General features: G+C 37.8%; 1 protein-coding gene across 1 annotated transcript in view; it reads right to left on the reverse strand.

Annotated features, from left to right (window-relative positions):
- Positions 1–15,471, reverse strand: part of apba2b (amyloid beta (A4) precursor protein-binding, family A, member 2b) — a 100,141-nt gene that overhangs the window by 22,706 nt on the left and 61,964 nt on the right. Inside the window, exons 3-7 of the mRNA XM_067400805.1 lie at positions 9,328–9,401; positions 7,144–8,337; positions 3,869–3,949; positions 942–981; positions 13–158 (exon numbers count right to left, since the gene is read on the reverse strand). Of these exons, the coding sequence (XP_067256906.1) occupies positions 13–158; positions 942–981; positions 3,869–3,949; positions 7,144–8,295 (1,419 nt within the window). The 5' untranslated portion in view covers positions 8,296–8,337; positions 9,328–9,401. The remainder of the gene's footprint in view (positions 1–12; positions 159–941; positions 982–3,868; positions 3,950–7,143; positions 8,338–9,327; positions 9,402–15,471) is intronic.

A 15,471-nucleotide genomic window follows, 5' to 3' on the forward strand; every position in this document is an offset into this window, starting at 1 on the left:
AGGGTTCTGTACCTTGACCCGGCTGACTGCCTCCTGGGCCTGCATCATCCTGATGTTTTTAGATGGATTTCTCTCTGACAGAAGCTGAGTGGACCCGAGGTAGTTGGCGGCAAAGATAATCCCATCAATGAGGTCCTCGGGCTCACATGGGCCCGGCACTGTTAGAAGGGAAGCGTTGAGAATTCATTATTAAAGCTATTTGTTGTGTTGCCACCTCCTCTGTAGACCACCTCACAGTGACTGATAAGGTATATGAGTGTGAGCTTATCAGGCAGAAAAGTTGCATGCAGATGTTATGTGTATGAAAGTGTGTGTGAATATGTGTGTGTTCTCAATGCCATCCCACAGTGAGGGCTGATAAGACACTGAAAAGCAGGAACGAAGGTGGCCACATGAGGAAAAGCGTGTATTCTGCCTGTGTGATATGGAAATGTGGACGTCAGTGACACCCACCAAGGGACACATTATACTGCCATCATTCAGGCACAAGATTTAAATGTGACAGAACTCTATCAATTTAATAGAAAGCAGAATTTGTGCCCAAAAACGCATGACAGAGGCAATACATCTTCGGCTGCCATAAACCAAAAATAAGCTGTGGTCAATCGATTGTCCTGCTTTCCAGAACTCTCTTTCGCTTCCTGCTATAGTATGTGAGTATTTCTCTAGTTGAGCATCCACTAATATTAGTAAACATGACAACTCTAATTACTGTCTCACCACTGCAACCCTTTAAAACAGCTTACAATTCTGCCTGCATTTCAACATGTAAATCCTCTGAGACATAATGCATTCTTCAGCGCGGCTCTCTAATCTCCTTGCTCTGAGTTAGTTTGGTGAATTTTATTTGTTTTTGAGTTGATTTAATTTCGATAGAATATAAGTTTTGGGGGCAGATTATCAAATGCAGAAAAAATAAAAGACACAAGATGCTAGCTTACCATCCACAAAGCTGGGAAATGAGGCCGTCTTCTTTGTTGGCTAAGAAACAGAGAAACAGTAGATGAAACGTGCTTACAACATACAGCATGCTTATAAAGTATTTAACTTTTAGAGACTAGAAGAAAAAAAATATATAACAGTTTTGGTTCTTGAACTTGATTGGCTGAGCGGGTTTCCAAGATTGCAACAAGTAGCAACAAGTGTCTTAATAAGTGAGTCCTGGAAACGAAACAAAAGATCGTCTTTATAAGCAAGTCATTGAATAATTCGCTCAAACGATTTGTTTAAAAGTAGCATAACATACAGTACTACTCCTACTATTTCTGTCATATGCCAGATATACTGTAGTAAGAGAAGTATGCTATTTCAAATTCAGCTATTGTTTTTATGAGTGAGTCACTGAATCACTTAAACTATTGTATTGTTTAATAACGGTTCTGCATGTGGCTTTGTTTCCGTAATATTAGTTGGTTGAGCAAAACAGACAAAGTAACTGACAATATTTTGTGGAAAATATTGTTTGCTTAATATTTAACTTCTTGTTTACTTTTTATCATGCTGTTTGGACTGAATATCAGCAGCGTTGTGTTGTACTCGACGATTGCGTGATTTTGCTGAATTAATCAAAACTTTAATAAAATAATGTTATCAAAAAATTTGCCATCCATGCCAGAGTATAGAAAATGAGCCTAAATAAATAAATAAATAACCTAACACTCAGAATCAAATGGAAACCATCCAGATGACTCTGGATAAGGCTCATTGTATCACAATACAAAATCCTGTCAATCATTCTGAAGTGGTTCTTTGCAGGACTGTGCCGAGCACCGTAGGCCACAGACACAGCGTCAGACAGAGTAATAGCCATCATTTTACTACAGAGCCATCCAAATGGAGGTTATGCTTCAAGAGGCCTTCATTAAATGCAATCTAAGGACTCAAAAGCTCCCTCAGCCAAGCTAATTAAATGTGTTCAGGGGAAGTAAGGCAAGACTGAATACTGCTTTACATGATATAAGAAGAGAGTTGCAATGCAAGTGATGTGTACAAACAAAATTCCCTTGGGTAAGCACTTAGTGGATTATTACCATTATACTTTAGCCCATTATTGGGCTAGTGTTCCCTAAATTGTAAAATAACTAGGGCTGTCAAAATAAGTTCAAAGGCTCCAGGTTCAAAGGTCATTACGGAATGGATTAAAAATAACGCAGATTAATCCATTCCGTAATGACCTTTGCACCTGGAGCCGTTCTAGCCACTGTATGAAGGAGGGAGACGACTGCTGCGCTGATGGACAGAACGAGCAGAGCTCCTCCCTCGTGCGCGCGAGCTCTCTTTGTCTTCAAAGTAAGAACCGTCTTTGCACTCTCTCTACCTCACACTTAATAATCTACATGAACTGACACAATGCTAAAAGACCGAATCCATGTTTCACGAGGCACATTCGGAGAATGTTTTTCCTGAATAACCGCTGGGTGTGAATGGTGTGAACGTCACCTCATCGTCTCTGACAGGCGCCCTGCACGTGCAGCTGACATAAACCACACTTTCAGTAAACAAAAAGAAAATCCTATCCAGTGGTGAAATGTTTTCTGTGTTGACAAATCTTTTGCGATATCCTAATAACAATCGCGATTCGCACGCAACGCGTCAATGTCCGTTAATGTCCGATTCGTGACCTAATGACTCATTTGAACAGATTCATTTGAATGAATCATGACAACTGATCTGTCTGTCCACATGGTCTATAATGAATCATTTACTTGAACAACTCTGAAATGAGAACTTAAGTGTGCTTACCCCATTTAGCAAGAGTGGTTAGTAAAATTAGCCTTAATAATCCACAATATTTTCAGGTTATGTAAATGACAATCTGTAGTAAATTAGGCCTACCTATAAAATCAGTCTAGACTGGAGTGAGGTGAAACCAGAACAAAGCAAGCTGTTGTTAGCTAGGTGCATTCAATTTTATATGGTAGAAAATGATATTATTAGTTAATATAACTTCTTAATGCTACTTTTTAATACTTTTCAGGTTTAGCAAAAAAGCATCTTCTCTTACAAAGCTATAAAATCACTATTATTTTATTTTTTTATTTTTGCAAAGAGGGCAAGAAAGAATTACAGTGAGAGTGACGGGTACTTTATTGTCAGTATCGGGCTTGCAAATCACGTGGGTAGGGCACTTTTTACTGTTTGTGTGGATGACCATGTCTGTCACCACCGAAGACGAATTGAAATATTTAATACTTTCACAGCAAAAATTATGTATGCGATTAATTTAGATGAATTAATCACAGAGTATGTAATTAATTAGATTAACATTTTTAATCGATTGACAGCCCTAAAAATAACATATTTCACATGTAAAACATTCATAAGGCAGTTTTTACCAAAAAAGGCACATGAAAAACAACAACATTCAAAAGCTTGTGTTGAGAACGATCTAAAAATGACCTTGGCAAAATGCTTGGTAGCACTATAAAACATGTTTTGAGCACCTATTTGGCAGTTTTGAGTAGCTGCCCAGACGATGTCTCATATTTTATTGCTCTTGCATTGAGGGTACGGGGCTCTTATGGAGGTTACATTAATACATAAAAATGTATAGAGAAGCAGTCGAACAGGCAGCTCAAGGCTGAACTCCCCTCAGTCTGTGTAAATACAGTAGAGCCAGGGCAGGAAAGGGCAAAGCCAATTATTTTACTATATCAACACATGGGGGAGGCTGGTGGCTAGCTAGTGCAACAGCTTAGATGTGCTGGAAATACAGAAAAATTGTCTAAGAAAGCCAGAAAAATGTGAAGTAAATAAGATGACAGGCTGACATTGACTAGAACCGCTCTGATGGAAATATGCGGTGATTATGCGGGCCGCATACTGTCACATATTGATTGGTTAATGTGTTCTATGATTATAGGCTCACCTCAGTGACATTGTTGTTCTCCAGTGGTCCATTTAGATCAGACCGCTGCTGCTTCCTTGGCTGCTCTGCACTATTAGACACCTAGAGAAATGAATTTAGAGAAATTAGTGAATACATTTAGAGAAATGATTGAAAAATTAGTGGAATGACTGAAATGTGTCATTAAAAAAGACAGATGATGGGATGCAGACAGCATTGACAATTTATACAGTACGAATTATACAGTACAATGAACACAATGTATTGAAAAACTTTGGTAAAACGAACAGATGTTATCTTTAACTGAAAATGCACACTTTTAATCTTTGTCTATCTGCAGGGGAGTTAAAGTCTCAAATGAGCACTTTGTCAACTGCACATAAGGACATTATTACTAGATGAAATTCATTTGTTGCCTGACAGGATAAAATGTAATCTCCTCATTGCCCAAAGGCAATAAAGAAGCAGGAGGGTAATAGAACTTCACAAGACATTCAATGGACCACTGAGGCAATCTGACTAAATCTCACCCCTTCACCTAATTCCCCTTTGGACAGATTTAATTTCCTATTCTGTTTTGAAAATACAATGGCATTTCGAAGAAAATATCTAAGAAAACAGAATTTTTCAACTTTTCATTAGAAAGTCAGCACCTCCTCTCATTTTTCAGTAAACCAGACTACTATTTAGCATAATTCATGGACATTCATTGTGTTTGCCTTTATTACTTGCTTAGTGACTTTAGTCAGGGGTTTCTAGCATTGAGCCAGTTTTCATTTTTGGGTAGTTCAAGCAGATGAAAAACACACACACACACACACACACACACACACACACACACACACACACACACACACACACACACACAATGTACCTGAGTGAGCATAATGGGATGGAATTTAAAAAGCTTCTCAAGGTAATGTATTCTAGCGGGGTGGAAATTTGTTTATTCCTGAGCATATGAACATATGAAATACATATTTGGGGATTCCAAGAAATTGCTTTTGATCAAGGTTCCCTTCATGTCTGAGTTACAATGAGACGGTTCCAATTTCTGTCAGATGATATTCTTTCATCCTTTTCATCTTGCCACTCAAACCGAACTCAGCAAGTAAATGGTAATAATGTCTTATTCTCTATAATTGTCTTTAGAACTACCCCCAAAATTATGTAAAAATACATTTACATCATATTAAAGAAAACATTCGGAGCCATCTCCTAATAACACATTTTATATATCGGCTCTTAAGAGCATAAAATAGTAGATCATTACTCAATTAAATCTTGGGCATAAATAAGCACTATTTTCGTTTACTTAAATGTCACTTGCATTTAAATGAGGGTTGTCAACATTCACATTAATATTTAATTATAATAATGAATATGCATATTTTGGAGTGCCCTTTGGGGATGATATTTATAATTGGATTAAAATAAGTAACATTTTGAATCAATCAATCAATCATTGGAAAACCCCAGAGACAGATGTGAGACATAGTAACATACTAACTAAAAAAAAAAAGTTTGGGGTCAGTAAGATCTTTTTGTTATTATTATCATTTAGGGTTGCACGATTAATCGTGACAAGCTACGCAATATCGTGTTCATAATCGAAGGCGATTCATCTGCGATATGAACGTGATATTGCGTAGCTCGTCCACGAACTACGGCTCTGTATATTAAGTGCCGCTCCATTTGAAAGCAGGTGATGGACATTTACCGCTAATCACAGAACCGGCTTTACTGATGAGACACGCATGACAATCTCATGCGATTAATCGTGCAGCCCTATTATCATTATTATTATTTTAAATAAATTAATACATCTATTCAGCAATGATGCATTAAACTGGTCAAAAGTAAAAAAAAAAAAAAAAAAGTAATGTTACAAAAGATTTCCATTTCAAGTAAATGCTGTTCTTTTGAACTTCCCATTCATCAAAGAAACCTATAAAAACTGTAAAACAGACTAAAATAGTCAGTAAAACAACTATTGATAATAATAGGAAATGTTTCTTGAGCACTAAATCAGCATATTAGAATGATTTCTGAATCATTTCTGAAGGATCATGTGACACTGAATACAGGAGTAATAATACTGAAAATTCAGCTTTGCCATCACAGGATTAAAATACATTTTAAAGCTGCAGTCCGCGATTTTTCCTCTTTGTCGCCATCTCTGTTTAAAACCTGCAATTGCAGTCATATGCGGAACAGTTATCTGTACGTGCGTTGTGCATCGGCACAGCTCATCAGCACGGATGAATCTAATGCTTGCTGTCAATGACCGCACCGGTGGATACCGTACTTCAGAATCACCGATTCAGCGTCTTGAAAGTATGACCAATATAAGAATTTTCACTGGAAAATATCATCTGAACAAGTAAGTAACATTTCTGCCACTTTTGTTCTGACCAGCAGAAAAAAAAGCATTAGGCCTACAATAAATCGCGCTGCCAATGATGATTAAATCTAACGATCGCTTAGCTCGGATCATGCCGAACCGTGCAAATTATTATTACTGTTATATTGTTCTCACATTGTTAATGTTAACAACATCAGTATTGCTTTGACTATGTGTATATTAGCGTTACCTGTAGATTTCAATTTCTGTAGCCACTCAACAGTCCAAAGTCTTTTGCTTACAGCTGAATCTCCAGCTGTCACTAATGATTGTCATTTGGATCTTTCTGGATTACATTCCGCCATCAAAATGATAAGTTTAATTATTTCAGCTGCTGTGAGAAAAGGCTATAAATGATCCGCTACCAGCAGCATCCTCATGTGATAAAACTGACTAGCCTGGACTCCTTCCTTTCTGTTTACGGACGTGACGTAATGACGCACAGACAAACTGCTGCATGCTTGCATTTCCTGTGGAAATCCACCACGTCGCTCTTATTATTAAACATTATTACAAGCTTACCGTTGTGAATCGAGCTAAGATAATGAGATAGTTTTGAACACTTGCTCAAAAATTTATTTTGGATAATTTTTAACCAAAAAAAGTTACAGACTGCAGCTTTAAAATGTATTCAAACAGAAAAAATCAATAATATTTCAATAATTTAATAAAATTTCAATAATAGACGCTAATAAGAGATCATTTATTTCATCCTCTCCTTTTACAGAATATTAGTTTGAATTACACTGAATAAATTGCTAAACAAATTTCCTATGTATTTAGTTGATCTTATTGCTTTTATTTCATATTTACTGAGTTGATTTATTCAGTTTTAACTGAACCATGTATTTAAGACAGATGCATTTACAGCTTGCGATGCAAATCCACCAACCTGCTCTCTCACTTGGTCCTGCGTCCATCTCTGTCTGTCCTCTGGTGTGTGAGGTCGTACCTTAAAGTTCCTCTGGAGTTCAGGATTGTGTCTGGCAGGGGGGATGTTGAGGGATTTGGGTCTGCTGTCGTGACGGTGAGGCTGAGGGTATGGGGCAGGAGCGGGTTCATGTTTGGAGCGTGTCTCTGGCTGATACCCGCTTGGAGCTGGATCAGGTGCCAGCTCCTCTGGGCTCTGATCAGTGCCGCTGCTAAGACTGCCCATACTCATGCTCATCTTAATCTCGGCCACTATCTGATCAATATCCTCCTCCGCCTCCTCTCCTGTCTCCCCCTCCGTGCCTTTATGCCCCCGGTATGGTGACGCATGCATAGAGTTTCCATTGTCCTCTGTGGCATAGTAGTCACCTGCGTAGCCATCTCTGTCTTGTCCCACATGCGGTTCTTCCTCCTGATCAGGGCAGTAGGCTTCATTCCCCTCAACATCCTGCACTTCCTGATCTTCAACAGTAGGTGGAATCTGGTCCTGGTTGGGATCCGGATAGTGGTGGTGGTGATCGAGGACAGGTTCAGGTCTGCCGTCGTACAGCTGCTGGTCAGAGTCCTGCTCGAGTACTTCGCAACGCACCTCTCCATCACCATGAGCATCGTCCCCTCTCACTACCCATTCCTCAACCACTTCCTGGCACTCGTCTGTGTCCGGAGGTGGCTCCATGTGTCCGTCCGGGTGTCCGTATTCTGGATCGTTACAGTCCATTCCCTCCAGGTAGCTGTCATCCTCAGGACAATAGCGGATATAATACGTCACGCCTTCATCCTCTTCCGGTAGCCCTTCATCGAAATCGTCCTCTTCTTCATCAGATGTATTGTTGACGTAGTCTGAGCTAGAGTCTCCATCCAGACTGTCCGGGTGGCTGTGGTAGTCTCTGTGGCCATGTTCTGGAGTTGTGGGTGTGGTCGGTCGGCTGTCTGTCAAATCTGCCTCTTCTTGGTTGTGGTAGGAGTGTTGGGACTCCTCAGGGTCCCCGCGCTCTTCATACTCCTCCTCGGGGTGCTCAGGGTCGGGGTACGGGCCTGGGCAGGAGCGTGGAGCTGAAGCACGAGGCTCTGTGGCCATGCTGCTGTTAGTCCCTGGCCTCTTCCTCTGAGCCATTGAGAACCACTCACAGGCCGATCATCACTGGAAACCTCAATCCTGCAAAACAAAAACACATGGATAATAAGTTTGGCTATCTTAATCACCACTTAAATTGTATAAAAACAGTCAACTTAATAAAGGTAGGTTGACAACAAAACCCTGACAATTAACATATAGTGCATACAGGTGGAAATTCACAATTGCCTGACTCTTTTTTTCTTTACAATATATCTGACCAACCAATGTGAATCTATATATATATATAAAGTGTTCTTGTGGCTGAAATTGTAGAGTGCGGCGTTAAAAGGTTGTGGGTTCAATTCCCAGGGAACACACTAATGAACACTGTGTAGATAAAAATGTTTGCCACTTTGAAAAAAGGCGTACACTATTGTTGAAAGGTTTGGAGTACGATTTTTATTTTTTTTTAATAAATTGTAAAGAAGAAATTAATACGTGTATTCAGCAAGGATCTATTAAATTGCTCAAAAGTATAACAATATATTTAAAATAAATTCTGTTCTTTTGATATTTCTATTCATCAAAGTTTCCTGAAAAAAAAAATGTATCATGGTTTCCACAAAAATCTTAAGCAGAACAATTGTTTTAAACATTGATAGTAAAAAGAAATGTTATTCAAGCACCAAATCATCATATTAGAATGATTTCTGAAGGATCATGTGACACTGAAGACTGGAGTAATGATGCTGAAAATTCAGCTTTGCATCACAGGAATTAATAACATTTAAAAAAAATATTAAAATAGAAAACAATAAATGATGATATGGTGATAATATTTAACAATATTACCTTTTTTTTCTAAATTGAATGAAATAAATTCAGACTTCTTTCAAAAATATTAAAAAGTCTTTTTTTGGTAATACTATGTTTCCAATGAAGCCCTCATAGTTGTATAACAGTCTAAACAGAACACACTCTTCATGTGTGATACTGGAGAGTTGAGCTGTAACACAACCACATATTCAAGCACTGTTGGGGTGTATTGATCTCTGAGTGGAGGCACAATCTCTTCTCAGCTCTCAGCACCTGATCAATTACAGTCATCCAGTAACTGATGTTAATTCCACATGCACTCCAGCACCATCATTGAACCGCTCCAGCTGGGAAGAACAACACCTATTTCAGTCTTGACTTTCAAAGTATCAAAAGAATCAGCCTAATTAACCCATCAACATAATGACAATTTAAATATTTGGGGCTATTACACGAACATTTACATTTGTTTTCTTAGCAGATTCTACTAACTAAAACAGGAGTTTTTGTTCAGTCATATGCTTACTAAGAAAAACAAAAACAAAACAACAACAGTAAAAACAGTAATACTATGAAATATTATTATATTTAAAATGTAAATCTACATTTTCAGCATCATTCCTCCAGTCTTCAGTGTCACATGATCCATCAGAAATCATTCTAATATGCTGATTTGCTGCTAAACAAACATGTCTTATTATTATCAATGTTGAAAATAGTTGTGCTGCTTAATATTTTGGTGGAAATTGTGATACACAGATACAATATTACTACAATAAACTCTTTACTGTCACGTTTAATGCAGTTTAATGCATCCTTGCTGAATAAATTTATTACTTACTTTTAAAACAACTTACTAACTTGTAACTTGTGAATATTTCTTTTATGACTGGGCAGTATAAATGTTGAAAAAACAACAACAACACATTGGTCCAAGTGGGCTGGTGTCACTTTACAATAAGGTTTTAACTTTAACAAAAACTGATAATGAACTGCACTTCTACAGCATTTATTAATCTTAGTTAATGTTAATTTCACAATTTACAAATACATTATTAAAATATTTGTTAACATCAATGCACTGTGAACTAACAAGAATAAACAATGAACAGCTGGATTTATATTAACTAACATTAACAAAGATTAATAAATACTGTAACAAATGTTTTGCTCATTGTCAGTTCATGTTAGTTAATACATTAACCAATGTTAACAAATGAGACCTTATTGTAAAAGTGTTACCAAAAATGATTATTGCTAAGCAGTGGAAGAAGCAGCAACAAGAACATGGTGTCAATATAAATGTAATGCCTTTTGTGGAAAAATACGTCTTTTTTCTGGCTCTTGAAAATTTGTATGATCTTGACATCTTGGGACCCTCAGAAATGCTGGAATAAATCTCACAAGCCTAAACTGCAGTTGGATATGAACATAACAGAAAGAATGGTTGAAGTTTTCTGTCAGATGCTTGTAAGAGTAGGCAAGACACATTTCACCAACATAAAAAGCAATTAGATGTCAGTGTTAAGAGATAAATCATGACAACAGCGGTTGTACAGAAGCTGCATAATCACCCACAGAATGTGAATCAAACAAATCAAACGTGTAATGGTGTTGGTGTAAATCTTGTTCACTTTCACACACACACAATTCCATGTTGCTGTCCCCGTCAAATGCCTGCAACAACAGCTCACAGAGAGACTTTTATTGCTGCTTTCCCTTTTGTTCATCCTTTCTCCCTGCCTTTAATTACGCCTTCCATCAACAGTCATTACAACAACTAATTATCATTGTGCTTCTGCTCCTCCAATCTTACTCTGAGCGTGAGTGTTGTGTGGGGGGGAGGGCACTATATGGATTTGTCGACTTACAGAACCTTTCATTGTCTACACACGTACAGCAGCTTTTAATGAAGCCTTGAATTTTCTATGCCTTCACACACTGGCATATCGAACCCTTATTAAACTCATAATCAGTTACACCCTGTTTGACTGATCATTTTACTCCTCTCAGAAGAACACCTCTTTGAGGAAATCACACAGTCTGCTTTACACCTGCTATCAAGGAGCACATAGTACAAGAAATGCAACAACCTCCCAAGGGGACCCCTTGACCTTTCACCTCTTTGTTCAGTCACAAGCCACACCCAGGAATAATGTCTGGTGTGTGGTTAACCGTATTTATCACACACACACACACACACACACACACACACACACACACACACACACACACACACACACACACACACACACACACACACACACACACACACACACACACACACACACACACACACACACACACACACACACACAGCATACATATCATTTCCATTTACTAAAGCTGAATACATTACCATGTCAATGACCAGACTGTCAGGAAAGATGCACAAGAAATCAATCTCGTCTGCTCGGAACAATCGGGATCACATTCATTTATGCATGACATATTTAATATGAAACTTAAGGGCACGAAAGCACCACAGCAGATAATATACTAAAATGAATTCAACCAGACAGACCAAACTTTTGCAATTTTATTTAGGTTTTAAATATAAATCGTAAAACTATTTTAAATCCCTGGACTAAAAATATTATTAAAAAAATGCTTTAAAGCGATGATTTACACAAAAATAATAATTCTGTCTTGTCTTTCAAACATTTATGGTTTTCTTTCTTCTGTGGAATAAAAAAGAATTTATTTTTTTTTGGTCCATACAATGAAAGTCAGTGGGGTCCAATGCTGTTTTGACAGGTAACACTTTACAATAAGGTTTAAAATGCTTCTAAGTATTTATTAATCTCAGGTAATGTTAATTTCAACATTTACTAATGCGTTATTAAAATCAAAAGTTGTATCTGTTAATATTGTTTAATGATCCTGAGCTAACATTAACTAACAATGAACAATTTAGTTATCATCAACTAAAACTGGGTGCACACAATGATTTATAATAATAGTCAGACTGTACGAACATGATCCCCACAGTAAGCCATGTCACACTGTAGGATCTCAGTTGTCAGTTCATGTCAGACTGTACAGCAGTCAAGGCACGTTAAAAATGGATGCATGCAAGAAGACTGAGTCCTGAGTTTTACATCAATCTGTGACACGTTTGGTGACTGTGAGCTGCATTTACATGCGGGATTGAAATGGTGGTTAGCAAACAAAAACAATCTCTAGCGTTAATTTTAATCATGGCTTGTCTTGAAAAGAAAATGGGGGAAAAAAACAAAGACGATGTGTGTGGAGTAGGGATGTAACAGTTCTCAGTAAAATATTCAACCGTGCCGTTTTCCACCCACGGTTCAGCAAACACTTGCACCGTGTGAAATATAACACGTAAAACAGACAGACAGAGTTACGCTAATATATGTTTCTGTCAATGGATACGTCAGAGTAGCTGTCCAATCATCTGTTAGTATGTAAATCTGTTGTTGACATCACAGTTCCTAACGTGTTGGTGTGTTGCAGTTCAGCATGGCAAGTGAGGGGGCAAGCCACTGGTAGAGCTGCTGACTGCCTCATATTAATATCCTGTCTGGGAATTGCTTCTCAGTGACATTGACAGTGATGGTCAAAAAGCGTGGACAAAACATTCACTCTTTGTAAACTTTGATTGAGTGCCGTATAATATGACCAGTTATTGTACATGCATGTGTACAGTATCAGTATATTGGATCCGTGCATTATGTCTTAAAGTGACAGCAGCCTAATATTCTTGCTGCTGTCTTTGTTAATCAAACAACAAATGACAAATTACTCTCTGGTCATGACTGAATAACTTTTGTAACTTTAATAAGGATTAAAGGTGATAAAGAGGATCTTTTCGTCGACTGAGAAACCAAAGACTGTTTTTGAAATGAGCCCATGCGTAAGAACAGCCCCCCTCCTTCACAGCTCATTTAGAGGGAACGCCTCCCAAAACTCGTGCAGGAGTACTGGAACAGGAGTGTTTACCACCGGCATTCGCTGTGTCGTGTTAGTGGATTCATTATGTCGGACTCACCGCAGGTAACTCATAATGTGCAGTTGTTATTCCCGTCTCCTGACAAAAACATCGCATGCGGCGCCTGTGGAGTGTGGAAAGTTACTGGAGCACGCAGCCGCGCTCGTCTCCCACAAGGAACGTCACGGCAGTGATTGACAAGCCGGAGGGCCAATCGTTTACGCGATGATCGCGTAAACGATTGGCTGATGTTTATAAGGCCCTACCTCGTGCACAGATGATGTATATTAATATTATTCCTTTCAGTGCACCTAATAAATAGTCTTTTATCAGTTAGTGAAGACAGTTTCAAGTAATATTGCAAAGATTTATAAAACAAAACATCCTCTTTAGCACCTTTAATCTTTATTTAATTTATACAGCGAACATTATATACAGTGTTATTTTACATTTACCTTTATTCAGTTTCTGTAGCCTACCTAAAACTACTTAGCTTGTTTATTTTCTTATCTTTGCTCTATTGTATTTGTTTGTGCTATTGCTTGTAGTTTGAATATTTGTCCTTTTTTCCTGAACGTAGCACATACCGAACCATACTGAAACCGCGATACAAACCGAACCTTGAGTAATTTGAATCATTGATTTATGTGTAAAATATAGCCTCTGGTAAACATAACTAGACTGTGCAGTGTACGTTGTACACATTGATTTGATGGTTGTCATTGGAGAAGTCGCACTGCAGGACTGTCAAAGTTCTGACACTGCCAGAATTTCGTTGGAGGTAAAATTTTATTGCAACGCCCATTAATCAGCTGTCTGCGAACATGTTAAACTAGCGATCAAAGACTATAGATTTTGGCTTAGGATCAGAAGAATCTTTTAGGATTCTCAACATTTGTCTCAGACGGCCAAATCGTGGCTAAAATCACACAGTGTGAACCCGGCTTTATGTAAACAAAAACAGCTTAATAATTAGGCCTAAACAATTTGACTTAATAATATTACTACACAGTATATTCCAAAGGCTTGTCTGCTTTATTGGCCAGTGGTGTGCTGCACCCATGACAACACTGGGGCTGTACTACAAACACATGGTAGTATATTGGCTCAGGCTACATTTAGCATCAGGGAAAAACCCTGCAAAACACTCACAACTGTTTTGTTAATTGGCCACAGAACTTTTTAGCTGAAAATTGGCATCAAACTGCTGTGGACTCCTGCAGAGAACTTTACAACCTCTGACTTATCAGACACAACGAATGGCTATAAAATGTTTTTTTTAGTCCCCTGCACAAATGACCAGAGCTGTGCGAACACATTGAGTTTAATAAAGCTTAAATGCCACCCAAAAAAGATTCTGGAGAGAAGTTTTTCCAGATAACCTATAGTTACCATTACCTCTACATAAAATTGCATTAAAACAATTAGTGAATTGTAAATAGAACACATCATTAGGAGGTCATGTGACTGTAGCATATGTTCTACATTAGACAGTATACCGTACACTGCTTTATGCACTAAGCAGTATGCTAGTATTCAAACTTTTTCCCTTGTATTTTCTGCTCTCTGTGGCAAATAATAACAGTGCCTTCAAGACGCAGTTCATCATTTCAATTAAAATCTAACTTTATTAAATAGTTGAACCTTGCTATGATGCATTCCATTATAGTTGTATCAAGTAGCCAAAAGCTAATATATTAATGGTGCCCTAGAATTAAAAATTTGATTTATATTGGCATAGTTAAATAACAAGAGTTCAGTACATGGAAATGACATACAGTGAGTCTCAAACACCATTGTTTCCTCCTTCTTATATAAATCTCATTTGTTTGAAAGACCTCCGACGAACAGGCGAATCTCAACATAACACCGACTGTTACGTAACAGTCAGGGTGTACGCCCCAATATTTGCATATGCCAGCCCATGATTGAGGCAATAATAACTGACATGATCCATGATATCATGATATTTTTAGTGATATTTGTAAACTGTCTTTCTAAATGTTTCGTTAACATGTTGCTAATGTACTGTTAAATGTGGTTAAAGTTACCATCGTTTCTTACTGTATTCATGGAGACAAGAACCATCATTATTTTCATTTTTAAACACTTGCAGTCTGTATAATTCATAAACACAACTTCATTCTTTATAAATCTCTCCAAAAGTGTAGCATTAGCCGTTAGCCACAGATCACTATCAAACTCATTCAGAATCAAATCCAACATCCAAATAAATACAATACTCACATAATCCGATGCATGCATGCAGCATGCATGACGAACACTTTGTAAAGATCCATTTTGAGGGTTATATTAGCTGTGTAAACTTTGTTTATGCTGTGATAGAGTCGAGAGCTCGGGAGCGGGTGGAGAGCGTGCGATTTAAAGGGGCCGCAACCTGAAATCGGCTCGTTTCTAATTATGCCCCAAAATAGGCAGTTAAAAAAATTAATTTAAAAAAATCT

Source organism: Chanodichthys erythropterus, chromosome 11 (assembly GCF_024489055.1).
Source record: "Chanodichthys erythropterus isolate Z2021 chromosome 11, ASM2448905v1, whole genome shotgun sequence".
NCBI classification, from domain to species: Eukaryota; Metazoa; Chordata; class Actinopteri; order Cypriniformes; family Xenocyprididae; genus Chanodichthys; species Chanodichthys erythropterus.